The sequence below is a fragment of the Xenopus laevis genome, chromosome 1L (assembly GCF_017654675.1).
Source record: "Xenopus laevis strain J_2021 chromosome 1L, Xenopus_laevis_v10.1, whole genome shotgun sequence".
Taxonomy (NCBI): domain Eukaryota; kingdom Metazoa; phylum Chordata; class Amphibia; order Anura; family Pipidae; genus Xenopus; species Xenopus laevis.
In genome coordinates this window covers 137,429,657-137,457,489 of record NC_054371.1, presented here as the reverse complement: position 1 = coordinate 137,457,489, position 27,833 = coordinate 137,429,657, and the positions used below count along the sequence as shown (strand labels likewise).

At 37.6% G+C, this 27,833-nt stretch overlaps 1 protein-coding gene across 3 annotated transcripts; it reads left to right on the top strand.

The window, feature by feature from the left end:
• On the top strand, positions 1-27,026 carry pdcd1lg2.L (programmed cell death 1 ligand 2 L homeolog). 3 transcript variants are annotated; one of them, XM_018258255.2, is made up of 8 exons: positions 1-60; positions 275-550; positions 3,472-3,607; positions 5,462-5,528; positions 6,517-6,882; positions 8,113-8,394; positions 24,854-24,988; positions 26,502-27,026. In XM_018258255.2, the coding sequence occupies exons 3-8, from the start codon at positions 3,584-3,586 to the stop codon at positions 26,606-26,608; spliced, it is 981 nt and encodes a 326-aa protein (XP_018113744.1). In that variant the 5' UTR covers positions 1-60; positions 275-550; positions 3,472-3,583; the 3' UTR covers positions 26,609-27,026. The 3 variants fall into 3 exon arrangements, with proteins under 3 accessions (XP_018113744.1, XP_041419989.1, XP_041419988.1); XM_041564055.1 differs by lacking the exon at positions 1-60 and adding an exon at positions 1,135-1,364 and having other exon boundaries at positions 138-550; XM_041564054.1 differs by lacking the exon at positions 1-60 and having other exon boundaries at positions 138-550.
• The last annotated feature ends 807 nt before the right edge of the window (positions 27,027-27,833 follow it).

Here is a 27,833-nt window from a genome sequence, read left to right as displayed (position 1 = left end):
GATTGCACAAACCAAAGCACAATGTTAAAGGGACAATAGGACGACCAAAAATCTAAAAGGGTGGGTATGAGGGTGCAACAAACCACATGGAGCTTAGCCAAAGCTCCCAGCAAATACAAATACAAAAAAGAATGGTTGTGGGTGCACACCTGAAGCCAATTTCAAAAAAGTCTAATTCCCTGTCTCAGTAATTCAAGTAAAAATGCTAGTGCATATAGTTTTGAAACAGGGTTGTTTAGTTATAAAGTTATGACTTTGCATCTGCTTTTTTCAGGAACAGCATTAACTGTAAACTATGTGATCAGGAAACTCCCTATTCTAGTTCATATTAACAATGTAAGGATCGGCAGCATCCCAGTCATGCTGTGAGTTTATGCAATTGCTCACAGTACATCCTGTTATTTCTTTCCAACGGCATCAGATATTCTGAAGGTTAAGTGGCAAGCTTTTCCCTGGAACTCAAGCATTTCCTATGATATTTAAACTGAAGGATTGAAACTTGCACGTAAAGAACAAATTTAATAAGCAACTCCACAGCGATATGCAGGAGGTGAGTAACTTGCTGAGACTATTTAACTCTACAATTTCTGCTGTCTAGTGAGTAAACAGACACATGATATCAGATGAATGCATATTTAATGTGGAGCAATGGTTAGCACTGCTGTCCTACAGTTTTAGGGTCCTGGGTTTGATTGCAGCCAGGGCACCATCTGCAAAGCATTTGTCGGTTTTCTCCAAATACATACAGGCATCTTAAGTAGTTTGGACCATAATGTATGTGACAGAGACATTGTATACTCCTCTGGAGCAGTGAATGATGATAGATGTTAGATATCATAGTAGCAGTAATTATGGTCTTGGCATGCTATGTTGTTACATCTGGAGAAGTTAAAAAAAAGTTTTTCAAAAGGGTCCCAGAAGTTCAATCCTTTAGCCGTTTCTTTTCATTCTAAAACTGGTACGATTCAAAGACTATCCAAATACTGTGAAACAGCGCTTCTTAAGAAGTTCAGGGAAAGACAGCAAGGAAAATGATATATGTAGTGTAGTATTTTTTATTATTTTGCAACACTCTTCTGTGCTCCACTTTGTTTAATTGCTCTCACATGAACCCCATTCAATCTGCCTTTTCAGGCAGCCTGAAGAGGCAGATAAGCTGTCCAGCTATACCAGTAAGAATGCAAGTGCTTGAAGAATCAGAAAACCTGGAGGAGATACATCAATTGAAAAATATACAGCTATATGAGTATCCACCTTTGCCTGGTGTATAAGCACTTTGAGCAAGGTTAAGAGCAGGACTCCACGGACGATTCCAACGCACTGCGCAAAAACGTAGGCGTCACGTTGGATGCAACGGAAATAAGGTAAGTAATGCTATTGTCGGATTGTGTTGAATTGTTGATGCGACACAACTGTCGGATGCAGACGCAGCATGCATCCCAATTCACAGTTGTAGTAAAAGATTACTGGTGAATATAGGAGTGGGTTTCATGTGTGAGCAATTAAACAAAGTGGAGCACAGAAGGGTGTTGCAAAAGGATAAAAAATACTACACTATATATCATTTTTCTTGTTGTCTTTCCCTGAACTGTTTCACAAGATTTGGATAGTCTATGGGGCAAATTTACTAAAGGGCGAAGTGACTAACGCTGGTGAAAATTCGCCAGCGTGATGTCAGTTCGGGACTTCACTGATTTACGCTAGCGAAGGAGATAGACTGTAGTGCTACTTCGAACTCTAATGTCATGCGAATTTTCATTCTGGTGAATGGATGTAGCTACGCAAATTCACTAAGATGCGGATCTTACTGAACGTTACCTCTTGCCGCAGTAACACTAGCACAACTTCGCAAGTGGGCGGCGCCCTGGACGCAACTTCAGGTTTTCGTGGATTAGCGTTGCCCTGGCGAATCTACGCCTTGCAAAGTGTTGCAATGCGTAGATAAATTTGCCCCTAAGAATCTGGAGGAATGCACACTGGTGGATGAGAAGTCTGATTTTCTCTAATTCTGAAAATGTTACCACCAGTTTTCTACTTGCATAGTTTCTGATACATATGGCTGCATAAATTGATCTCTTTGAAGTTTTTAGGTGATTCAACAGAAATTAATAAGGACATATTTCCATGTGTGAAATAAACTTTGCTCCATGGCTGGCTGTATCTGGAACTCATACTTGGACTTGCTTATAGGCCCATGTCACCCCATTGCATATAAATGGACTAGACTGGATTTTGCAAAAACATCCTATGTGAAGGGGGACTTGCATTAACTGTTATTTGGAAGTAATCTAGTTGGCTTTGCAGATTGTATTGTAATTGGTTTTGAGGGTACAAGTACAGGGAAAAAAATTAAAAATTCTTGCTGGGGCCTTAAAACTAATGTAATGGGGTGCAATGGAATGGAATGGTTTCTGATAGCAACCCTGTGTGTGGCCTATTATGAGAGTCCTTAATTGCAGGTTTACTGAATTAAAAAGACAAAGTAAAGAAGAGACAACCAAGCTACGATAGTTAGGAAATATCTCATTATATTAAAAAAGTAATATCCTAGGTAACAGAGAAATGACCAAGACCAGTATGCTGTGTTTAAATATGCATGGATATTTGAAAAAAAAAAATCATTATTGGATGACAGTGACTCTTTAAGAGTTTTGATCTGAAAGTCCCTTATGAAAAATCCCTGCAGTGGTTGCAAAACTCTTCCTGGTAAATAAAGAAAACACGAACTTGGCTTTCACAGCTTATTTACAAAATCTCTCCTCCAGAAAATTCTTTTACTTTCACTTTCTGGATGTTTTTTTTTTACTTGATTTCCATTCTGTTGTGGCCTGCAGCTCTTAGCTAAGTATTAGGTGAACTTTTCATTTATTTATTGAGATCATGGAAACAGAGGGATACAACCAGCTGTAGTTTTCTGCAGTTTTTGTTGCTAAATAGAATTCATTTTAAAAAAAAATGCAAATTGTAAAGCTGACGTACAGTTGTTGTAAATTCATTGTTAAGATTTGAATTACTAAACTATTATACTCTAGGCCAGTGCTGTCCAACTGGCGGCCCACGGGCCGGATGCAGACCCCCCACATGAAAGTTTGGTATCTATGACATTTTACCTTGTGTAAGATTTAAATGATATCACTACAGAGATTTACTGGCCCCTCAAATTTAGACAGTATTGTTCACACCTCTATGTTTCACACCCATAAAACCCTGTACTGTCCAGACCCAGACTGAAACTGCTACCACCATTAATGTGGGTATCGTCTTGACATTTCTTGTGATAACTTGGGTGTGGTTTAAAAAAAAGGGTAGTGGTCAACACTGGATTACATTATTGGTCCTACTCCATTTAGACCAGAAGATTTCCATCCCTCAATACCACAGAAGGTGGACAGCACAGCTCTAGGCAGTTCTTTCCATAGCTATAACTTTTCTGACTCTGTAACTTCTGCTCTGTCTCTGTGTCTCTTATAGTGTGCTGTACAGGAAATCAAACAAGGAAGATGGGCATATTGTCAAAGATAATATATATTGTCAAAGAGTCATATAAGGAGACACAATAACATTCCAAAACAGAGTCAACAACATGTTATTTATGAAAGAACAAAAGGTAATTTTTATTATGTGTTCACTTTCTTTCCATTGCGACAGTGTCCATGTGTTATATATTGTCCTGTGCGTTTGTGGCAATGTTGAGCTAAAAAGACAGTGTGATCAAAATTTAGATGTTATTTTTATACACAACTGTAGTTTATTTTGAAGGGGTTGCTCTTCCAACACTTTTTCAATTCAGTTGTTTTAAAATAGTTTACCAGACAAAGACTTTTAAAAATGACCTATTTATGACTATTTTTTTTAATATTTAAGTTTAAAGTTTTTATGTCTTTCTAAAGCAGCTCTGGGAGGCGGGTCACTGGAGTTGTAAACTGTTCTAAATTGATACATTTCTTATCTTTGTCCCTGCGGAGCAGAATCCCTGAGTTTCATTACAGGCAGCTGTTGGAATTGATACAATAGTTGCTAATACTAATACAGATGCTGCTGAGAAATGTATCAACTAATGTAGCACATTGTAACAGTTCTGAATTTGGATTACTGAGCTGCTGGATTGAAACAGAGACAGGAACCTTAAGGGCCTTATTTATCAAAGTCCTAATTTATCTGACTATTTTAATGAAATGTCCGACCAAACTAGAATCCACAATTCGACATTATTTATTATTAAAAAATCCAAATTTTATTGGATTGGGGACAAACACGAAAAATCAAGCCAAAACTCGAATTGTACATTTTTTTTCTGACTTTTTCCTGAAAAGTCTGAATTTTTCGGATTTTTGTCTGAAAAGCCCACAATATTCAGATTTTCTGGCTAATTCCAGCACAGACCAAAGAAAATAATATACATTTGAAAAAAGTCTTTAATCTGAAAACAAATGAACTCAAAATGTGATTAAAGATGAACAAACCCTTTAATCTTTTAGGCGTGGCTTGAAACCAAAACCTCATGATAAGCGTCTGGTTACACATTGCAAAATAACTTTGCAGCTTGTGACCCACGTTATCAGTTTTTGTTGTGGACATTCTTTTGTTTACAACAGTAAGGCTAAGGGCAGACAGACAGATTCAGGGAGATTTAGAACTGCCTTCTTCCTGCCTTCCACCTGCTTGAATGAGAAAATGCCAGCACAATGCACTCGCGGCGCTTCGATTTCCAAAATTGCGCACCAGGCGACTAAATCTCCTCAAATCTGCCTGTCTGTCCCTACCGTAAGGCACTTTGGTATACAGTTTCTGTATAGCAAACGGGCAATTCTTATTTTCTGCACTCCTGATAGCAAGCTACATGACGATACTTCCTTAGGGCAGTGGCACACAAGGCTACTGGGAGAGATTAGTCGCCCAGAGGCAAATCAGCTCTTCGTCGGGCAACTTCGGAAAACCGTAGGGATCCGAGTGCCCTTAGTGTCAAGACACCTTTTTAAAATGCTGTTTCATTTCACTTCTTTGATAATGGCCTGCCTTGACCATTACCTCGACTTTGGATACAAAATTTGGCTGCATATTTTGACCTTGGGCCGTTTTTGACTATGCTTCATTTTGCCCATTCAACACTTCAATTTGTTTGGTGTCCCTAGTGGAGTTGATTCACAGAAGGTGAATAGTCTACTTTTGATTCATCAATCTACAGAATATTTTTCCTGGAATCTTGAAAGTCATACGGGTGTTTTTTCTGTATATGAGCTTTCATTTCATTTTTTTGTGAGCAATGTTTTCTGCCTTGCCACATTCCCATGTAGCACATTTCTTATTGCGGAGTCATCAAAATTTGAGCTGAGGCAAAATAGACCTGCAGTTCCTGGTTATTGTTCCCTAATTGTAGCTGCTAATATGATTTGTAGAGTTGGGGGCAAACTTTTCCATTTGTATATTGGTTATAATGCTTGATCTCTGTATATTATTTTAGATGAAATTGAAGATACCATGCCTACTGTGTATACTACTAATGATACCTGATTGGCATTCAGTATTAGGTATGTGAACTTGTTACATTTTTGGTATCATTTTCATTGTATAGGGTATTGAGCAGAGTTCCTTCCTGATTTATGGGTACTGATATGTTTCCTGCAGCAAATGTTTCAGTGAATACAATGTGCACAGTTCTCTGCTAGACAATCAGAGAAACCAACCTAGTTAGAGTGAGATGGACTAAAAGAAGCCAAAAAGTCCTTCACATGCAAGACATGCAGTGTTAAGCCTTCTGAAAACAGAAAGTATTTACATGCCTGATGCTATACACATAGTACTGCCTTCATACCAAAAATGAGATTTTAACTCTCACATAAGGCAGTATAGGCCACTGGGACATAAAAGAGTGGTTTGCATGTCTCCACCTAAAATGACTTATGTGAGAGTTAAAATGTCATTTTAGGGTTTGCTGGGGGTCCTGGAGGTATTGTATGCTGGTGGACAGAGAACTGTGCTTTGCTAGGATTTCTGGGAGTTACAGTGCTATCTGATTCTTGGAGTCACCATGTCATTTAATGGTATATCATTTAATGTTTTTATTTAGTATATGATTTTATAGTGCAGACAAGAGAGCATGTAAAAAATGTTATCTAGTCAAGGGTATGCACATTTTCATACCCATGTATCTTTCTGCAACCTACCAGCAAAACCTGACCCTGCTGTCTGGATTAGATAAATTAAATATTTTGCTCTGTGTTGACAGTATACAACAATGCAGCCTCTGTCTTCATAGAAGCCCGGGGCAGGCTCTCTAAAAAGTCAATCTATAAGCCACCCTTGTAGTTTGTTAATGTAGGCAGGCTGATTTTATATTCTCTTCATATGAGAAAGGTGTTTGTAACATTAAAACCATATGAGAAATAGTGGAACATTACTATTACCCTTAGGAAAGGGTAAAAAAGAGAATATACGTATATAACATTTTAGATATTTAATGATTAATAAAAACTGTGAATTCTGGTCTAATAACTGCTGTTGTGTTTCTTTAACCAGCTTTATTTGTAGTAACAGCTCCCAGATCTACATACACGGCTGAATATGGAGATACAGTGCAACTGATCTGCAGTTTCCCAGTTGAAGAAAATGTACATATTTCCAAAAAATTAAAGGTATCTTGGGAGCACATTGACTCTTTTCAAGATAAAAGCCAGGATGTATTAATACTTAATGAAGGCCAGTTGGATTTAAAAAGACAGCCGGACTCCTTCAAAGGGCGAACAACATTGCTGATGGAAGAACTGAATAACGGTAGAGCTGTTCTGGAGATTACAAACTTAAAGATAACCGATTCAGGCAAATACCGCTGCGTTTTACAACTTGATGGGTCAGACTATAAGACCATAAGCCTGAAAGTGAAAGGTCAGTATATATAAATATATAAATAAATATTTTACCATATCATATAGATGTCTTTATGCTCCTGATCCTATGCTTATCTGCTTACCATTGCTAATTTCTCCCACAAATTGCATGTTACATAGTTACATAGTTAAATTGGGTTGAAAAAAGACAAAGTCCATCAAGTTCAACCCCTCCAAATGAAAACCCAGCATCCATACACACACCCCTCCCTACTTTTAATTAAATTCTATATACCCATACCTATACTAACTATAGAGCTTAGTATCACAATAGCCGTTGATATTATGTCTGTCCAAAAAAATCATCTAAGGCATTAACTGATCAGCCATCACAACATCACCCGGCAATGCATTCCACAACCTCACTGTCCTGACTGTGAAGAACCCCCTACGTTGCTTCAAATGAAAGTTCTTTTCTTCTAGTCTAAAGGGGTGGCCTCTGGTACGGTGATCCACTTTATGGGTAAAAAGGTCCCCTGCTATTTGTCTATAATGTCCTCTAATGTACTTGTAAAGTGTAATCATGTCCCCTCGCAAGCGCCTTTTTTCCAGAGAAAACAACCCCAACCTTGACAGTCTACCCTCATAATTTAAGTCTTCCATCCCACTAACCAGTTTAGTTGCACGTCTCTGCACTCTGTATGTAGCAGCCAGTGTGTCAAAATACCTATACCTTAACCCAGAATGGGTTATAAATCAGTGCAATTAAAACCACAATTTTATGTACTAAATGCAAGTAGTGATAAATCTGCCCCATACCTGCTTTAAAAAAAAAAAATTTAATACAACTTGTAAAAATGTGATCTATTTGATTCACAATTCAACTGAAATTTGAACCTGTGGTAAATCTATAAAAACATGTTTCAATTAGCCATTAAAACTCAATCTGTATAATTGGGTGTCCATGATTTCACTAACATAAAAGAGAAAAAAAGGAACATTTTTACTGACATAACTATTATAAGCGAATTGGTATATGTACAGTGCTTACCATTTAAATGAAAATATATTGAATATTAATATAATACATTATTTATAGTATAATTATTATTTATATATACATGTAAAAGGAGTAAGTAGCTGCAGCAAAAAAATGGTTATATTTATGAATATGTGAAAGATTTTATTTAGTAATTTTATATACTGTTAACACAATAATATTATGAATTTAAGTGGGTCATAAGGAGTGTTGGAATCATTTTTAATTTTTGCATTTTTTTTATTGCAGCATCATACAAAAAAATACATATTAACATATATGAGAATGAAAAGTTTTTGACATGCCAGTCATTGGGATTTCCCATTGCAGAGGTATCTTGGCAGAATAACGATGGCAATGTGAGTTTGCCTTCAAACACTTCTCATTTTCTGACACCTGATGGAGTGTACAACTTAACAAGTACCATCAGGATCAGGCCGGAGATCACACAAAATTATACGTGCGTGTTTTGGAACAAAGAGCTGAATGAAAAAACACAAGCTTCCTTCATACACATGAAAGTAGATCAAGGTAATTTTTGGTACAGATCTTGTAGAAAATATAATCCCCATAGTAATGATTGCATTGCAGTGTTACAACCTTTCTGTTGCACTCATTTGCTGGTGTTGGACAAAACTGAGAACATTCTGCCCCTTTTTAAAGAAGTAACCCTTGCTAATAAAATCCCCATCCCTACATAGACCCCCCAACCTTCTCCCCCCAGCCTAGGTGGTACCATTGGTAAATGCCCCTAACGCTTCACTTAGCCCTCGGTGCAGATTCAGGGCATCTGAGTTCACAGGCGCCATCTTCTTCTCTTCAGAAAGCTTCGGGAATAGAGCGGTGTAGCTGCGCATGCGCAGTTGCAGCAATCTTCTGTTTCGCGACAACTGTGCATGCGCCGAAAGACATGGAAATTGACACCACGGCGGAAGAAGACCCGAAGCTTACCGAAGAGAAGAAGATGGCACCCGTGAACACTGATGCCCTGAATCTGCACAGAGGGGTAAGTAAAGAGTTAGGGGCATTTACCAAAGGTAGGGGTTTTTATTAGCAAGCCTGTTATTGAAATGTGGTGTGAGTTGGCAGGATTGATCAAGGCTAAGATTGTTATTAACTGAAACTTAACTCCAGTTGATGAAAACATTGGTAATTCCCAGATGCAGCCATAAACAAATGAGCTAAAGCTTGTGTGTTCAGCTATGCTTAAATGGTTTGTATGGGTTACAGTCAAAACATTGCAAATGATCCATAAATGTAAATCTAATAGCACGTATGGTCCAGAGGGAAAATCCCCTCAAAACTTTCTCTTAATATCCTGCGAAATTGGAGACCGAACCTGGTTAGGGTAAGAAGGGCTAAAAGGAGTCAAAAAGCCCTTCACTAGCATTTTGCATGCAAAGGGAAGCCTTCTGAAATCAGAAGTCTCGTGCCATACACACAGCACTGCTTAGATACCAAAATACAAGTTTTAATTCTCCCATAAGGCATCATGGGCAGAGACATGCAAATCACTCTTTTATGTCCCTATGGCCAACTCTGCATCCAGAACCGCTGGTTTATAGCACAGATACAGCCTAATGGTTCAGAGCCATACTGTATATCCAAACTTGCAGACAGCCTGTTTCAGTCTTGTTGTGCATGTACTGGTCACCTGTGTAAAATCAAACAGCTTACTGGCTGCTAAGGGTTGCTGAACTGGACAAATGTATTGTCTTTTATTTTGTATGGTTGTATGTCCCTATCACATTCATATACATTATGGTCAATTTTTAAAATGAGGATTAATCTATCTGAATGTTTTTAGTAATTGTTGTATGTGGAAAAAACCCAAGCAAACACCAGGAACATATACAAAGATTTTTTTTTTGTGAGATCATTTAGACAATACAAGGACTTATTTATGACAGCAATTGCAGTCATGCAAATATGGATGCAGCTTTTGCACGTTGATTCCATTCAATAAAAGGACTTGCTACTAAACACGACTGTCTTGTCTCCTCTTATGTAGGATGCACAAATGCACCCATTGACGCACGGCACCCTGGAGCTACTACCACCTTCAAGCTGGTGATAATTCAGGATTCCCTCCGTGGGCTGTCAATGGGTGCAGCATATTTATGCCTAAATAATCACTGGTGGATATTATTTTAATGGAAGTAATGGAAATGACAGTGTAGAGTCTGAAAATTTTTGCTGCACTTGAGCCTTATTAGTCAAAATGCTTGAATTACAGGGGAAGAAAACACTGCATTGTGACTAAAAACCTGGATAATTGCACTTTACACACTGAACTTGGTGTTCTAAATGATTCTTACAGACAGAATGTATGATTTACTTGTCAATGCGCTTTGCTTGAGACTAGAGCCTATATCACATATTTTAGGTGCAACATTCACATTGGCATTAGGCATAAGTTAGGCACGCATTACGTATGGAGCAAATGTTTACCAACCTTTTACTCTGAATCCACAGAAATGAGCCAAATATGAAAGAAGCATTGGGACTTTTTTATGTTAGTATGAATAGGTGTTTCCAAGGAAACAACTATCTAAACAATAAATTATCCCCCTCCCCCAATCAAACACCATACACCAAAATATGATAATTTAGGCAAACCTACCCTTAAATGAGGACCTCAAAATGGACAGGATTAGATGGATAGAATGTTCGCAATATTAAATAGCTCTATACATATTAAACTTCTACTAGAGTGCTAGGTGCTGTGGTAGCAAAACTGTAATTTGCTGTAGAGTTTATCTATGAACCACTTCTGCTCCACATAATGAATTTAATTACTGGAAATAGTCAGTTGTGTAATAAGGTAGCAAAAAGTATAGAATTCTCATAAGGTAATGGATTATGGCTGATGTATAGTGTCCAGCAGCATTATTATTATTCTTTACCAATATTGCTCCAACATATTCAGCAGAATTATACAGTGATTATACATATTTCAGAGTTTATGATCTTAGGTCCCAATCACATACACTATTGTCAATTACTGTATATCAGGAGCTACTTTAACCTGCTTGTTTGTTTTTGGCATGTGGGAGGAAACTGGAGTACCCAGAGGAAAGCAATGTAAAACATTAAATGTCTTTCAGAAAGTGTCTTGGCTCAAGTCAACCTTAGAACCCCAGCAAGTCAAGGCAGTGATGCTAACAACTACATCAAAGTGCTACCCATAGTATCCTAAAGAGAACAGTGTTCTTCCTAAAACCTCTCCAGATTGCCAATTTATTGAAAAGAATATAGTGAATATAGTAAACTTGTGCAAGTTAGACATTTAATGGAACACATAACGCTGAAGTCCCTAGCTTTTTTTAGTTCCCTCCTCTTCCTGGAAGTGAATACCACTGTCTCTTTGCCAACGTCATTTGAGAATTCTGATATTATTAGTCTGGGTATCTTGCCTTGTGACAGATGTTTAACTCTGACGTTACTTGATTTCACTTAGTATTTAATGTAAGTTGATTTTAATCAGTGGTCAGAATAAATATTGGGTGTTTTAACTACTCAGAAGTTGCTGAGTCTACGTTCTCTCCTTGCTACTCCCAGACTATGTACTTGTAGATTGGCTTTTGATAGTCCCTTCTGTAAAAGTTCAAATAGATATCAGACATCGCATTTTTTTTGTAAAATGCAATTGTAAAAGATTTCTATGACATAGAAACATAATACCGGGGGAATGATTATAGGTACAATAACTTAGTTCAATTATCTCTACTATCTTAGTCAAACTATTTATATTACTTTTATTCATTTTTCAAACAGACTGTAGTAATGCTTGTTTCCTGATAACAGAGTTGTGGAGTCAGAAGCAATTTTGGGAATCTGAAGTCAGTTGCCAAAAATTTTAAAGTTTAAATAGAAGCACTGAAAATAATCAAATCAGATTTAAGAGCTTCTATGAAGGAGGGTATGGCAGAAGCAATTCTGTTTCTAAAAACAATACTTTAGTTAATTTTGGATTGTATTTAACAGCTATTCTATAGCTATATGCCAGGTTCAATAAATATTTAAGTTGTTTTAGGTTTTCCAATTGTGTTTGGTTGATGTAGTTTAACTTTGATTTTTTTTTTAATAACAAAGGATATTGTTTATATTTTTAAACTTTGACAGTGATAAAATGCCTTGTGTGTTCTTCTTTCAATCAACATGAAAATTACATTAGGAACAGTAACACCAACAAATGAGTGTTTTAAAGTACCTAACATATAATATACTGTTAGCATGCACTGGTGTGTTTGCTTCAGAATGACTAGTATAGTTTATCTAAACAAGATGCTGTGTAGCCATGGGGGCAGCCATTCAAGCTGCTGGAAGAAAGGAGAAAAGGCACATAGTACATAAGGTATGCTCTGTACAATACAATGGTGTTTTATCTGTTATCTGCTATGTAACCTGTGCCTTTCTCCATTTTCCAGCAGCTTGAATGGCTGCCCCCATGGCTAAATTTCAGACGCGCAAACTTTGACAGTATAAGGGCATCATATTAAGTGGGAAATGCTTTTCACAGGGTTAAACACAGAACAAAAATGGGAAGTCTTTAAAATGCTGCTTAATAAATAAACATGTCAGTATATTCCCCATGTAAGCAAGGAACGTCGTTACAAAGCAAAACCTATTTGGTTCAAGAGAAGTGTTGGTGTTGAGACATGCTTTGAAGGCTTTCACGATAGCTGGGACAGCTGACTAATTTTATAAGGTACAAGGAGGCCAATAAATCATGCAAAGAAGCTATAAGGCAAGCTAAAATGGATATGGAAAAGGATATTGCAGCAAGCAGTAAAAATAATCCAAAATTATTTTTTAAATATGTTAATAGTAAAAAATGAAGCAGGAATGGGTGGGACCTTTAATATCAGAGGGGGATCAGCTAGTTGATGAAAACAAAATAAAAGAGCAGATTCTGAACTTTTTCGTCTGTCTGAGATTTTTCGTCTGTCTACACAAATGTGGAACCAGTTAATGAACCAGTTTCCTTCTTAATAGTCCCAATTCTAGTAATACAACTAATGATGCATGGTTCACACATGAGGAAATTCAAAAGAGACTAGAACATATTAAAGGGATCCTGTCATCGGAAAACATGTTTTTTTCAAAATGCATCAGTTAATAGTGCTACTCCAGGAGAATTCTGCACTGAAATCCATTTCTCAAAAGAGCAAACAGATTTTTTTATATTCAATTTTTAAATCTGACATGGGGCTAGACATTTTGTCAATTTCCCAGCTGCCTCTGGTCATGTGACTTGTGCTTGCACTTTAGGAGAGAAATGCTTTCTGGCAGGCTGCTGTTTTTCCTTCTCAATGTAACTGAAGGAGTCTCAGTGGGACATGGGTTTTTACTATTGAGTGCTGTTCTTAGATCTACCAGGCAGCTGTTCTCTTATGTTAGGGAGCTGCTATCTGGTTACCTTCCCATTGTTCTTTTATTTGGCTGCTGGGGGGGAAAAGGAAGGGGGGTGATATCACTCTAACTTGCAGTACAGCAGTAAAGAGTGATTGAAGTTTATCAGAACACAAGTCACATGACTTGGGGCAGCTGGGAAATTGAAAATATGTCTAACCCCATGTCAGATTTCAAAATTGAATATAAAAAAAATTTGTTTGCTCTTTTGAGAAATGGATTTCCGCGCAGAATTCTGCTGGAGCAGCACTATTAACTGATTAATTTTGAAAGTTTTTTTTTTCCCATGACATTATCCCTTTAAGATAAACAAAGGTCCAGATGGTATTCATTCCAGGGTACTTAGCGAGCATCGCTCTGTGATTGCCAAACCTCTTTACTTAATTCTTCAGGATTCATTGAGGTCTGGCATAGTGCCGAGAGACTGTCGAATTGCTAATGTGGTGCCTCTATTCAAAAAAGGATCCCGTTCTCAGCCTCAAAACTATAGGCGAGTTGGTCTGACGTCAGTGGTAGGAAAACTTTTTGAAGGGTTAGTAAAGGATAAGAAACTGGACTTCATAGCAAATCATAATACTATGAATGTAGGCCAGCATGGTTTTATGTGTAATAGATCTTACCAGATTAAATTAATTAATTTATTTTTATGAGAAGGTAAGCAGGGACCTCGATTCTGGGATGGCAGTGGATGTGATTTACTTAGACTTTGCTAAAGCATTTGATACAGTGCCACACAAAAGGTTACTGGTTAAATTAAGGAATGTTGGCCTGGAACATAGTATTTGTACTGCCTAAAAGATAGACTACAAAGAGTGGTGGTAAATGGAACATTTTCTAATTGGACCAGTGTTGTTAGTGGAGTACCGCAGGGCTCTGTACTTGGTCCTTTGCTTTTTAACTTGTTTATTAATGACCTGGAGAACTATAGGTTCCACGCAGGATGCTGCCACTTTGCAGAGTGATTTGTCTAAGTTGGGAAACTGGGCAGCAAAGTGGAAAATGAGGTTCAATGTTGATAAATGCAAGGTTATGCACTTAATATAAGTTACACACTAAGAGGCAGATTTATCAAGGGTCGAAGTGAATTCGAGGGAATTTTCGAAGTAAAAAAATTAGAAATTTGAAGTAATTTTTTGGATACTTCGACCATTGAATAGGATACTACGGGGCACATTTACCTAGGGTCGAATATCGAGGGTTAATTAACCCTCGATATTCGACCGTCAAAGTAAAATTCTTCGACTTCGAATATCGAAGGATTTACCGCTATTCCTATCGAACGATTCGAAGGATTTTAATCCATCGATCGAAGGATATTCCTTCGATCAGAAAATTGTTAGGAAGCCTATGGGGACCTTCCGCATAGGCTAACATTGGCCTCGGTAGGTTTTAGGTAACGAACTAGGGGGTCAAAGAATTTTTTAAAGAGACAGTACTTCGACTATCGTATGGTCGAATAGTCGAACGATTTTTAGTTCGAATCGTTTGATTCGAAGTCGAAGGTCGTAGTCAAATTTCGAAGTAGCCCATTCGATGGTCAAAAGTAGCCATATTCGACCATTCAAAATTCGAACTATTTTTCCTCTATTCCTTCACTCGAGCTAAGTAAATGGGCCCCTACGACTTCGAATTTACTTCGACTCAAAGTAAAAATCATTCGACTATTCGACCATTTGATAATCGAAGTACTGTCTCTTTAAAAAAAACTTCGACTTCAATACTTCGCCAACTTAAACTTGCCAAAGTGCTATGTTAGCCTATGGGGACCTGCCAGAGCATTTTTCTTTTTTTTGTATTCAAAGGAAAATCGTTCAAATGATACGATTCGAAGTACGATCGTAATACGATCGTAGGCTGTATAAAATCCTCCAACTTCGAGGATTTTTTGTCGGAGGATTCTATTCGATGGTCGAATTTCGAAGTATTTTCCACTTCGAAATTCGACCCTTGATAAATCTGTCCCTAAATGGCAGTGTGTTGGGAGTTTCCTTAAATGAGAAGGATCTAGGGATCTTTGTAGATAAAACGTTGTCTAACTCTGGGCAGTGTCATTCTGTGGCTACTAAAGCAAATAAAGTTCTGTCTTGCATAAAAAAGGGCATTAACTCAAGGGATGAAAACATAATTATGCCTCTTTATAGGTCCCTGGTAAGGCCTCATCTGGAGTATGCAGTTCAGTTTTGGACTCCAGTCCTTAAGAGGGATATAAATGAGCTGGAGAGAGTGCAGAGACGTGCAACTAAATTGGTTAGAGGGACGGAAGACTTAAATTATGAGGGTAGACTGTCAAGGTTGGGGTTGTTTTCTCTGAAAAAAAGGCGCGTGCGAGGGGACATGATTACACTTTACAAGTACATTAGAGGACATTATAGACAAATAGCAGGGGACCTTTTTACCCATAAAGTGGATCACCGTACCAGAGGCCACCCCTTTAGACTAGAAGAAAAGAATTTTCATTTGAAGCAACGTAGGGGGTTCTTCACAGTCAGGACAGTGAGGTTGTGGAATGCACTGCCGGGTGATGTTGTGATGGCTGATTCAGTTAATGCCTTTAAGAATGGCTTGGATGATTTTTTGGACAAACATAATATCAAAGGCTTTTGTGATACTAAGCTCTATAGTTAGTATAGGTATGGGTATATAGAATTTATGTGAAAGTAGGGAGGGGTGTGTGTATGGATGCTGGGTTTTCATTTGGAGGGGTTGAACTTGATGGACTGTCTTTTTTCAACTCGATTTAACTATTTAACTATGTATAGTAGTCTTCTGAAGCAAACACGCAACTTTTACCAGTACAGAGCAACAGCACATCATATTTTAATTACTTTACACTTTTGGGAGTCAGAGTTGGAGTTGAGGTACCATAAACAAATGTACCAACTCCACATTCCTGCTTGATAAGTTATGCGGTAAACTTAGAAGTACATTAGTACTCCCAATCACCACAGGTTTTTCTGAATACCTCCATTCACCCATACTCCTGAAGTGTTTCATGCGTAATAACATACTAGCACCCTCGCAGTGAACTTTGTTTTCCCTTGTGGTAAACAATACAATGGTTTGTGGCACTTCGATGATATGTGTGTGGATAGTTACCATCAATGACAGCTCATGCTTAGACCAAATGTATCTACCGTATATCGATGGGTTTTTCCTTAACGAGATGATCTATATTTATGTTCAGCATAAATAAATACAAGTTGCATTAAAATGTGTTTTTACTAGTTTAATTTAAAATAAGTTTCCTTTACTTCTAACCGCCCACATGTATATGTATAATTAGTATTACAAGAAAAAGATCCCTTCCCTTCGGTACTAAAAATACCTCAGGCAGAATAAATATACGGAAGTACAAATTCCTAAGAAAAAGAAGAGAGAAAAACTTAACTAAATAAAACACATAACCCTTTTGCCTTTGTTAACAAGACATTAAAAGCACATATATCTGCAATTCCTTAGAGAAGCGAACTTGACTAAATTAACGGTTCAAGACAAAGAAATTCTGGACGAACCTATAACAGAAAAAGAAATATTAGACACAATTAAACAATTAAAAAATGGGAAGTCACCAGGACCGGATGGTCTAACCGCGGAATTTTATAAACAATTGTCCACTGATATAACACCAACTTTAGTCACACTATACAATGATACATTGAAGGGTGAACCTCTGTGGCATGAAGCAAATGTAGCTAGAATAATATTAATCCCTAAAGAAAATAGAGACCTGACCGACCCAGCCTCATATAGGCCAATATCACTTTTAAATCAAGACATAAAAATCCTGACTAAAATCATGGCAGATAGACTACAAAGAATATTACCCCATATACTTACCGAACATCAAGTAGGCTTCCTTAAAAACAGACATCCAGTTCAAGCACTCCGGAAAATTATAGCAGCTGTCTATTATAGTAACCTAGAAAAAAGAAACCACGGCATGTTAATAAACTTAGATGCAGACAAAGCTTTTGATAGAATATCACATGCACACCTCCGACGTATATTGAAATTCCAAAATTTTGCTTAAATATATTTAACCTATATAAAAATCTATATTCTGTTGTCTAATTCAGGGCAGTGTCATTCTGTGGCTACTAAAGCAAATAAAGTTCTGTCTTGCATAAAAAAGGGCATTAACTCAAGGGATGAAAACATAATTATGCCTCTTTATAGGTCCCTGGTAAGGCCTCATCTGGAGTATGCAGTTCAGTTTTGGACTCCAGTCCTTAAGAGGGATATAAATGAGCTGGAGAGAGTGCAGAGACGTGCAACTAAATTGGTTAGAGGGACGGAAGACTTAAATTATGAGGGTAGACTGTCAAGGTTGGGGTTGTTTTCTCTGGAAAAAAGGCGCTTGCGAGGGGACATGATTACACTTTACAAGTACATTAGAGGACATTATAGATAACTTTTTACCCATAAAGTGGATCACCGTACCAGAGGCCACCCCTTTAGACTAGAAGAAAAAAACTTTCATTTGAAGCAACGTAGGGGTTTCTTCACAGTCAGGACAGTGAGGTTGTGGAATGCACTGCAGGGTGATGTTGTGATGGCTGATTCAGTTAATGCCTTAGAATGGCTTGGATGATTTTTTGGACAGACATAATATCAAAGGCTATTGTGATACTAAGCTCTATAGTTAGTATAGGTATGGGTAGATAGAATTTAATTAAATGTAGGGAGGGGTGTATGTATGGATGCTGGGTTTTCATTTGGAGGGGTTGAACTTGATGGACTTTGTCTTTTTTCAACCCAATTTAACTATGTAACAATGGCGTAATAATGGACTTTACACCCTCAAAGATTTACTAGACGGTGACTACTCACTATTCACTCAAACACAACTCACAGAAAAATACCCGTTTAGTACTCCACACATATTTCTGTGGCTACAACTCATCCATTTTGCCACCCACACTATAACCCAATTATCAGATAAAGACAAAGATGACTCACTACACAAACTATGGAAAAACGCTACTACCAAACAATCAACATCACAATTATACCAGACTATACGAACAAATTCAGCAGATGAAGACGACTCTACCTTTAAATGGATCAAAAACATCCCCGGAGTAACAAAATCAGATATTTTAAAGCTCCATATAAAAATAATGAAACTACTCCCGGCAAGCAGATATCAAGAGATGGCTCTCCAAATGCTACATAACTCTTACCTTACTCCAATTAGAAGACATAAAATGGGAAATCTCTCCTCTATAGCTGCCTACGCTGCCGCTCACCAAGAGCACATTTAATACACAACCTTTGGTCATGTTCAATACTACAAACTTTTTGGCAAGAAGTAGCCACATATGGCGAACAGATGGTCGGGAAACCTATCCAATCACAAATTGAATGGGCATTATTCAGCTGCACCACAAATTATACCCAACTATTAAAATCAGAGAAAAACGTGATAGGCAGACTTGCTGCAGCAGCTACGAAAACGATATTACAACAATGGTTTTAATCTGGACTCCCCATACATATTGATGGTCAAACAAAAATTACACCACTTATTCCATATCGATTGGTTGGAAGCAATAACCAAAAAAGAACACAACACAACAAAATTCTTTAACACCTGGATACTGAATATAATGACAATCCCACAACATACCAGATGTCTCACGTTCAGACAAACAACATGGTATGACGAAGAAACACTAAGGGGCCGATTCACTAAGCTCGAGTGAAGGATTCGAATGAAAAAACTTCGAATTTCGAAGTATTTTTTGGGTACTTCGACCATCGAATTGGTTAAATTCGTTCGAATTCGAACGAAATCGAACGAATCGAACGAAAAATCGTTCGACTATTCGACCATTCGATAGTCGAAGTACTTCCCCTTTAAAAAAAACTTCGACCCCCTACTTCGGCAGCTAAAAGCTACCGAAGTCAATGTTAGCCTATGGGGAAGGTCCCCATAGGCTTGCCTGTGATTTTTTGATCGAAGGATTTTCCTTCGATCGTTGGATTCAAATCGTTCGAATAAATCCTTCGATCGATCGATCGCAGGATTAGCGCTAAATCCTTCGACTTCGATATTCGAAGTCGAAGGATTTCAATTCGAGGGTCGAATTTCGAAGTATTTTTAACTTCGAAATTCTACCCTTAGTGAATCGGCCCCTTAGAGAACACCCACTTGTAGTGGAATCATCCCAATACAACTGGCACCGTGAACAAGAACTACTGGTTTTCGCACCCCCCAGGAGTCATCAGATTAACAGACTACTGGCAATCTATCCATTGAGTCCTACATAATACTATTTAATATATTATGAGCTGTATGTTTTGTAATGTACTTATACGTTATTGAAAACTCATTATTGATAATTGTTGAACTTACACCATGCTTACTCTTACTATTCATATCACTGCAAACTGAAAATTTATATATGTCATAAATAAATAAAAACATGTTTGAAAAAAAAAAAAAAAGCACATATATCACTCCACATAATTCAAATGCCTTTGGGTTCAGTTAGACTTCTCAGGGCCACAGTTCATAAATCCATTATGTCTCACCCAGTACCCTTGTGTTCTGACCCACAGTGAACAGATTACTAGACTTTGCTAATCCTTTTTGGACATTTAGTAGATGCTCTCTTTTGTATTAACTTCAAATTCATTACTATTTTACAGACATATTGGATTTTGAGGTGGCAGTGGGGAATCACAAATTGCTATTCTATTAGAAACTGACACCTGTGGTTGCTGATCATGCCATGTGACTAATTTCTTTGTGTTCCCCAAGGGCTTTGAACTCATATAACACTTCCTTCTATTCAATTCTTTGTCCTCGTGATAGGAGCAGGCAGTAATGACAGGCACACCTTAGTAATATGCAAATTAGGGGGTGAGTAGATGCCGGGATTGGGACTGCCATTTCCCTTCCCAATTTGCCAAATACAGTGCTACAGAAAGTAACTGGCCCATTCTGTGTGTGATTTACTTATATAAATGTTTTTTATTCAATGTTATCATACCTTACACTACAATTAAAAAAACAAACACTTACTGCACATTGATTAATATGATTGCTCAGTGTCACTTCTTGCATTATAGCAATCATTTATTCATTTACTGTATAAAGTATTCTGTTATTTTTGATAATCTATTTAGGCTGTAGGAGAAATTTGAGACATCACAAGTGTGATAGATTCAATCATTCATTGATAGGAAATTATAAAGAAAATATAAATTGTTTGTTGTTCAAATTGTTTATTTCTAGCAGCAAAATGTGTTTTTCTTTGTTTTCAATATAATAGTTGTTGTTGCAAATCTAAATATATTGTGTGTATTATATTTTTCATTCTTTTAAATAAATAATGGCATTTGAGGTTATCAGTTTACGCAAATAAAAAAATTGAGAGTTGTGATCAGGGTCAGACTGGGGTGTGTGAAGCCCACACCAGGGTCCCCCATACCCCTTCTGGGTGTAGTTGAGGGTTGTAGTTCAACACAATCACAGTAGTTGTAATTGCAGGCTACAGTCACTACAAAGTTACTTATATCCTCTTCTATTTAACTCTATTTGGAAAAGAGCTGGAGATCATGCATTAGACAAATAATCATAGGGTTTTATTTTAAGCTCAAGAACAAAATGCATGATTATTACATTGAAAAATTTACGGTTGTGAAATTGCAAAAAAAATAAACACAAATAGGCAATATTTGACTGATTTGTAAAGGAAGAGTGTAGGATACTGCAAGTGCTTTGCTGTATTTTTTTAAAATATTTTTTGCTGTATATGAGAACTTCTCTGGTCACGCGTGAGGCATCCAAGCATGGTACTGACTGACTCTGAAACACCTAAAATGCCATAGTTGCATATACATGAAACTTGTTAAATAAATCCAGCAATAGTTGCTTAATCATACCTACAGTGAAATTATGAGTGCATATGAAAGCCAAATCCCACAGAGACAAAAAACTTTCAGACATCAACTGCATGAGTACCATAAAATATATCTGTGAAAATGAGGCAATAAATCAATAATCAATGTTTTTGTATGTTACTTTATCTTGAAATAACATTTCCTTGTAGCTTCTTCCTGTAAATCCCAGCTATCTAAATTTGTGGAATCCAGACACACTGAGTTACCAAAGTTTTACTGGACGACTAATAGTAGGAAAGTTGTACAGGGGTGCAATGAGGGTCTGACCACATAATTTTTATAGAGACCCTCTGTGCAACAAACTGCTTAGGAATTGTTTTCCCCTTTAAACAAAACCGGGATCGTTTGTCCAGTTTTGCAATATATGTGATTTAGCCAAGTACTTCAGTCATGCCTCATCTGCCCAATCCTACGCTTGCTTTCATTTGGTTACTTAAGAATTCTTGTTCTAGCATAGACTTTATGAAATGCTTTTGTAACCCCTATTTGGCTGAAATAGAAATAGACAAATGGTGTGATAGAGCATGGGCTACACACGACCCTCTTTCACCAGGATGGGCTTTCGCTAATGGAAAGAACACGTGTTGATGTTGTTGAAGTACAACTCACTACTGCCAAAAATATAAAGAATAGAGTTGGACGCTAGGGGTTCTTTGCAAAAAACATGGAACAGGCTTTATTTCAATACAAAGCACCTCAAGGTTATAATACTCACAGCTGAGGTAGATCAGAGTACAATACCAGGTACATTCAAAGTGTAGCAGACACAGAATGGAAAGACAGCACAGTAGGCATAGCACAGGGAGTTTGTAGGATCACCTTCCAAGGTTTCAGTACCTCATGTGGCCCAGATCCCATACAGCAGACGTGGAACAGGGTTAGAACATAGCTTGATTCCCTTTTCAGTACTGTGGTCCCTTCACTACAGGCAAAGCAGAGCCTGGGGGAGAGCTACTCCCTTCTATCCTCCTTGGTGGAGCTTGAGCTGCTCTTACTAGCTAAGCCTCTCTGACTCACTCTCTCTAGAGGGTGCTCTTACAAGGGCTAATCTGTACACTGGCTTCACCTCATTAACGGGGTCATGTATCCCCGCTTCACTAAAGGGGTTGTCCCTTTAAGGCCTAAAACTTCTGGGGCCTTGTTGACTCCAGGCTCAGTGGAACAATTGCCCAGGTCAACTGCTGCAGGCCAAAGAGGAAGGACCTCCCCCTGCAGCAAGTGGTCACTAACTAGGGCCAATAATAATAGGTATGCAAATAATGTATAATATATTACATGGGTTTTAACCCAGCAACAAGGAAAGGAGGCACTGGTAGGGAATGAAGCTATAAGGGCCATTACACGTATGGGTCCCTACACTTTGATTAAGGTTTTAGAGAAATAGTAAGTTACCAATCATTTAATAGAAGATTGGTGAACCTGTATTTAACAACACAGGGATATGCAGTGTTAATTTAAATAATGCTCCACACAATAGAGCAACAGGAGAACTAAAACCTAAAAAAGCTGTATTTAATATTCAGAATTTACTGTGGCAGCCCTATAACAGTAATGATTTCAAATTATCCAGTGCAGATCCCTTAGATCTTGTTAGGCAATTTTTTCAGAGACAACACACATGGTCAGGGTGCTTTAACCAACACTAACTAAGGTTAGTCGTTACCAGAAATCATCAAAACAAAATTGAGAAAAGTTAAGTTAAAGAGATACCGTCACAAAAAATTAAGCCTTTAGCCTCTATCATAACATTGTCTTTGAATGCTATTTATAGTATGCTTTTACATTACCTATCTGATCCCTCGTGTTGCTCTATGACGGGCTGCCATATTTCTGCAGTAGTTGTCCGTTAGCATTAGAAAAGGGACAGTCAGGTTGGCAAAACAGTCAGGATTAGGAACTTCAAGTAACAATTACTTACAAAGCCAAACCTACCAGTTAAAAAACTATCGCCATGACCTACAGGTGGCTTTCTATGTACATTAATATTCTGAAGAGTAGCTTTTAGTGTTAGTATTACTTTAAATCTCTCTTAGAAGCTAAAGCTACATTGATGATTAATCAATTCTGAGTTTCTATGCTGCTATGTCATGTGAATCTGCACCAATCTGGACTTTCTTCAGTTGCCTGAATGAACTGGCCATCTTTTTTCACAAATAAAGATGTTGAGATGTTCTTACAGTTTTTGACATACAAATGGCTTCTTACTATCAGCCTGTCGGGCCCAAAGGCTCAGGTTGGAGTTGCGGACCAAGGAGGAAGCTGTAGACTCCAAAACACAGTTTGCGGTAACAAGGGGTTAAGAAGTAGAGTTTCTATGCTGCTATGTCATGTGAATCTGCACCAATCTGGACTTTCTTCAGTTGCCTGAATGAACTGGCCATCTTTTTTCACAAATAAAGATGTTGAGATGTTCTTACAGTTTTTGATATACAAATGGCTTCTTACTATCAGCCTGTCGGGCCCAAAGGCTCAGGTTGGAGTTGCGGACCAAGGAGGAAGCTGTAGACTCCAAAACACAGTTTGCGGTAACAAGGGGTTAAGAAGTAGAGTAGTCAAATCCATGCAAAGGTCAATTCAGGCAGCAAGGTTCTTAGTCAGGATACAGGCCGAAGTCAAGATCAGGAATCACAATAGCAATATAACACACCCAGGAACACAACAAAGTTGAACCTATAATCAGGCAATGACTGCAGAACTCTGGTGTCCTTTTATAGGCAAGTTTTCGCGCCAAAACGTGTGTGATGACGTCATGCAATGAAGTTGCGTGTTGATGCCGGCGTCATGATGCTGTGCCTGGATTGGCGCGCTGGTGTCCGACATTCGCGTAGTTCCCCCTGGGCGCCGCCATTTTGGGGAAGATGCCGCAGGGAAGGAAGCGCAGGTGAACAGTCCTTACACAGCCAACACATTTTTATACTGTAAACAACCCAACCAAGGCCAAGAGAAATCAGTCAGTGATTCACAGCATGAGTGTGTTTGTTGCAGCCACTAAAAAGTTTGGTTGAGGAAATCCCATATAAATTGTTAAATATATAGTATAAACAACTGTAAGAAAAAATAATTACTATAAGTCTCATTTATAAATTAAAGTACAGTGTGGAAAGGGCAATTGTAGACACAATTCACCATGTTTTTTGCCCCAATGCAACATTTTCCCCATGATTTCATTGTCATTATGCGTGTGCATAGATTTGTGCTCAGTGCAATTGTATCTGCATTCAAAAGTAAGCAATTGCTCTTTTACGTTTTGTGAATTATTGAATATGAAAACTTTTGTGCTTATAATTAGGAGTGAGAACTGTGTCATTTTGCTGCTCATATTAAAATGACATGTGATTCTATAGTGCCTATTGATGCAGGCTGCACTAGGAACCCTGGCATTACTGCTATGCTCTTGCATTAATAGGCACTTTGGTTGCACCAAATCCACTGTTTTAAGATTCAGACAATATCGAATACAACTCAAAACTATTCATCTAGTCTGGTGTAAACTATGCGCAAGTTCAAGGAGTGTGTTTAAGTACATTATCTTTGCTGCAACTGCAATTTCATTTGTAATTAACATTCATATAGTTGATTTTTTATCATCTTGAAATGTGTGCATGCAGCATATAACTCACTAGAACACAATTCAATTTATATCATGTATTTCTTCTATCCACAGATACAATAATCAATCAATTTCCAATAAACACTGGAAGTATTTTAACCATTATTTCAGTTATTCTTGCACTACTGGTAACCATGATTGGCATATATATGAAAAGAAAGGACTATTGCAAATGCTTCAGAAAAAAAGGTAACAACATGGCAAGTTGACAGGATTTAATAGTGATAAGTCTAGAGCAACTGGACTTGCAGAGTAATATTGCTTAGCAGACTCAGTTACTTTATATATCACATAATAGTTTTGTATATAATATTATATATTATTATGTAGCATAATACCCTACACTAGAAAATATTTGAGGGTGTCCTTTTAAAGAAGAAGGAAAGTCATTTCACACTTGGGAGTGCCAAATGTTAGGCACCCCCAAGTGAATGTATTTACGTACCTGAAACCCTGGGTCGGGGATCCTATCAGCAGAAAACTGCACCGGCCCGGGCTATTCTAGTGAGCACTACGGAGCGATCCTCTTCTGGCTTCTGTGAAAAGACTTCTCCTTCTTCCTTCTCCTTTAATGTCTGTTGTGATTCTATTAAACAATGCAAATTAAAATGCCTGTGTGTGTGAAATTGAGGCTTTCCCTGTTTAGTTTTTGTCATTTTAGACCTAGGAACCTTTATTCAAGCTATTCAGCTCTGACGTGCAACAGATTTCTGTTAAACAAAAAACTTATTTCATTAATAAATAGGATGTCTAAAAATACATTTACCAGCGGCAGTTTCATGCTCCTGTGTCGCCCTGAGGTGGCCAAGTTGATGCCCACCCCCCAATCTTAAAATTTTTGTGTCAGATCGGGCCACATCGCTAGTGCAAAGAGCACAATTCTATCAGAAGTCTGTGATTGCAATTTATTACATATCCACGACAGTTTGGAACATCAATCAACGGGACTATTCATCTTTATGAATTAGGTTCAGAAATTTATCAGAAAAAATGTATAAAAGTCACACATTTTGCCCAGGTGCAGAGGCATTTTCATGCAAAAAAACTATTGGTACCTATCGTAGGTGCCCTTTAAAGCAATAAATCACCAGTCTGTGCTCTTACCAAAGTGACAGCTATAAACCCATTCATGATCTCATGTGGTGTTTGTCTTAAGGTATTTTTAGACCTACCAGATAAAAACTGGACAATTCTCAACAAAACATGGGTCAAAAAGGCTTTTCATACACAGCCCAAAATGCTTTGTAAGTGCTATTTATTTGGCAAACAATATAAGCTCACATATAGTACATCTAAAAAAATTAATTTCTGTAAAATTACTCAGTTCACCAAGTAAGTTTACCCCAATACAATTTTTTGGTCTTATATACCCTTTAAGGCAAATTACTGTCATTTCCCGTCCTGGATATATATATACATATATTGACGTCTTCACCTTGGAAATTATCATAATAGAAATAAATCTGGTAGCAACCAATAGCTATAGTAGTTATTTTATGCTATATGCAACACGTGGAATAATAAGCCATCATGGAGTTATAGGAGTTAGCGTGACATTGAAACATAATATATCATTTTTTATTATGGGATTGTGCTATAGTACTTATACCTGCAAAAAACTAAATTTGCAAACAAATTAAGAAAAATATATTTAAATATTTGTAATACGTTTTACTCAAAGCCTCTTGTTCCTCTTCCCTAGGCAAAAGACATTTTAACACAGGAATTTTGTGTGGAACCATGTGTCGCAGAACAAATGACAAAACAAAGGATGAGCAGCATAGACTGCCAAACAATCCAGGACAGTGATTTATAGAACTTATACAAGCTGCAGTGTAAGACATTAATAAGCACATTCACAACTGTAGGGCTTTGATGGAATCACCATTTTCACATAACAGAATCACTTTGTTTGCTGGGATATTATTGGCCTGAGTACAAACCCAAAAAGAAAAGGGGGAAGGAACTGAGTCAGAGAAACAGTTGCACAGATGGAGCTGCTTCTCCTGGCCTTAACAAGAACAGGACCATTGCTTCTGGAGGAATACAAATAAGGCAGGTTCTGATGAAAACCAGTGACCAGGCAAATAAATAAAACTTTATTATAGGAACATAACAGACAAGCTTAAAGTGGTAGTGCTTACATTAACTTTTAGTATGATGAAGACCAGTGATCCCCAACCAGTAGCTCTTGAGCAACATGTTGCTCTCCAACCCCTTGGATGTTGCACCCAGTGGCCTCAAAGCAGGAGCTTGTTTTTGAATTCCAGGCGTGGAGGCAAGTTTTGGCTGCATTAAAACTAGGTCTAATGCCAAACAGAGTCTCAATGTAGATTGACAATCCACATAGGGGCTATCAGATTTCCAGTCACAGCCCTTATTTGGCACCCCAATAACATTTTTCATGCTAGTGTTGCTCCCCAACTCCTTTTACTTCTGAATGTTGCTCACGGGTTTGAAAGGTTGGGGATCCCTGATGTAGACTATTATTGTTTTTTTATTTGTAATTTGAATTATTTTGAATTAATTCATCAGCTATAATATTGAGCAGTTATCTGCTCAATCAAACAGTAGTTTGAAAAAGAGAGTAATATAAATAGGAGAGGGCATGTCTACAAAAGTAAGGAATAAAATTGTAGCTACACTTTGGAGTAGGCTGTCAGGGCCAACAACCCCCATTTGAGAGCTGGTAAGAATCAGAGGAGTAATGCAAATAGTTATAAAAAAAATGAAATCAAATTTCCAAGTTTTGAGAATAACATTATTTCAATTACTAAAAGTTAACTAAAGGGCAATGATACTTGCGGAGTTTAGTCTCAGTGACAAGTCACCAGAAAATTATTTATTATTAATAGTGCCAAGAATCACTCAAGGTGAAAAGGTATTTCCGCAAAATGCGGGAAACACGTGCATCATTGGGCTAAACGTGAACTACCCCTAAGCAATTGTGAATCCACAAATCCATATTCTATGTATAGAATCAGCTAGAGCAGGGATCTCCAACCTTTTTCACCCGTGAGCCACATTCAAATGT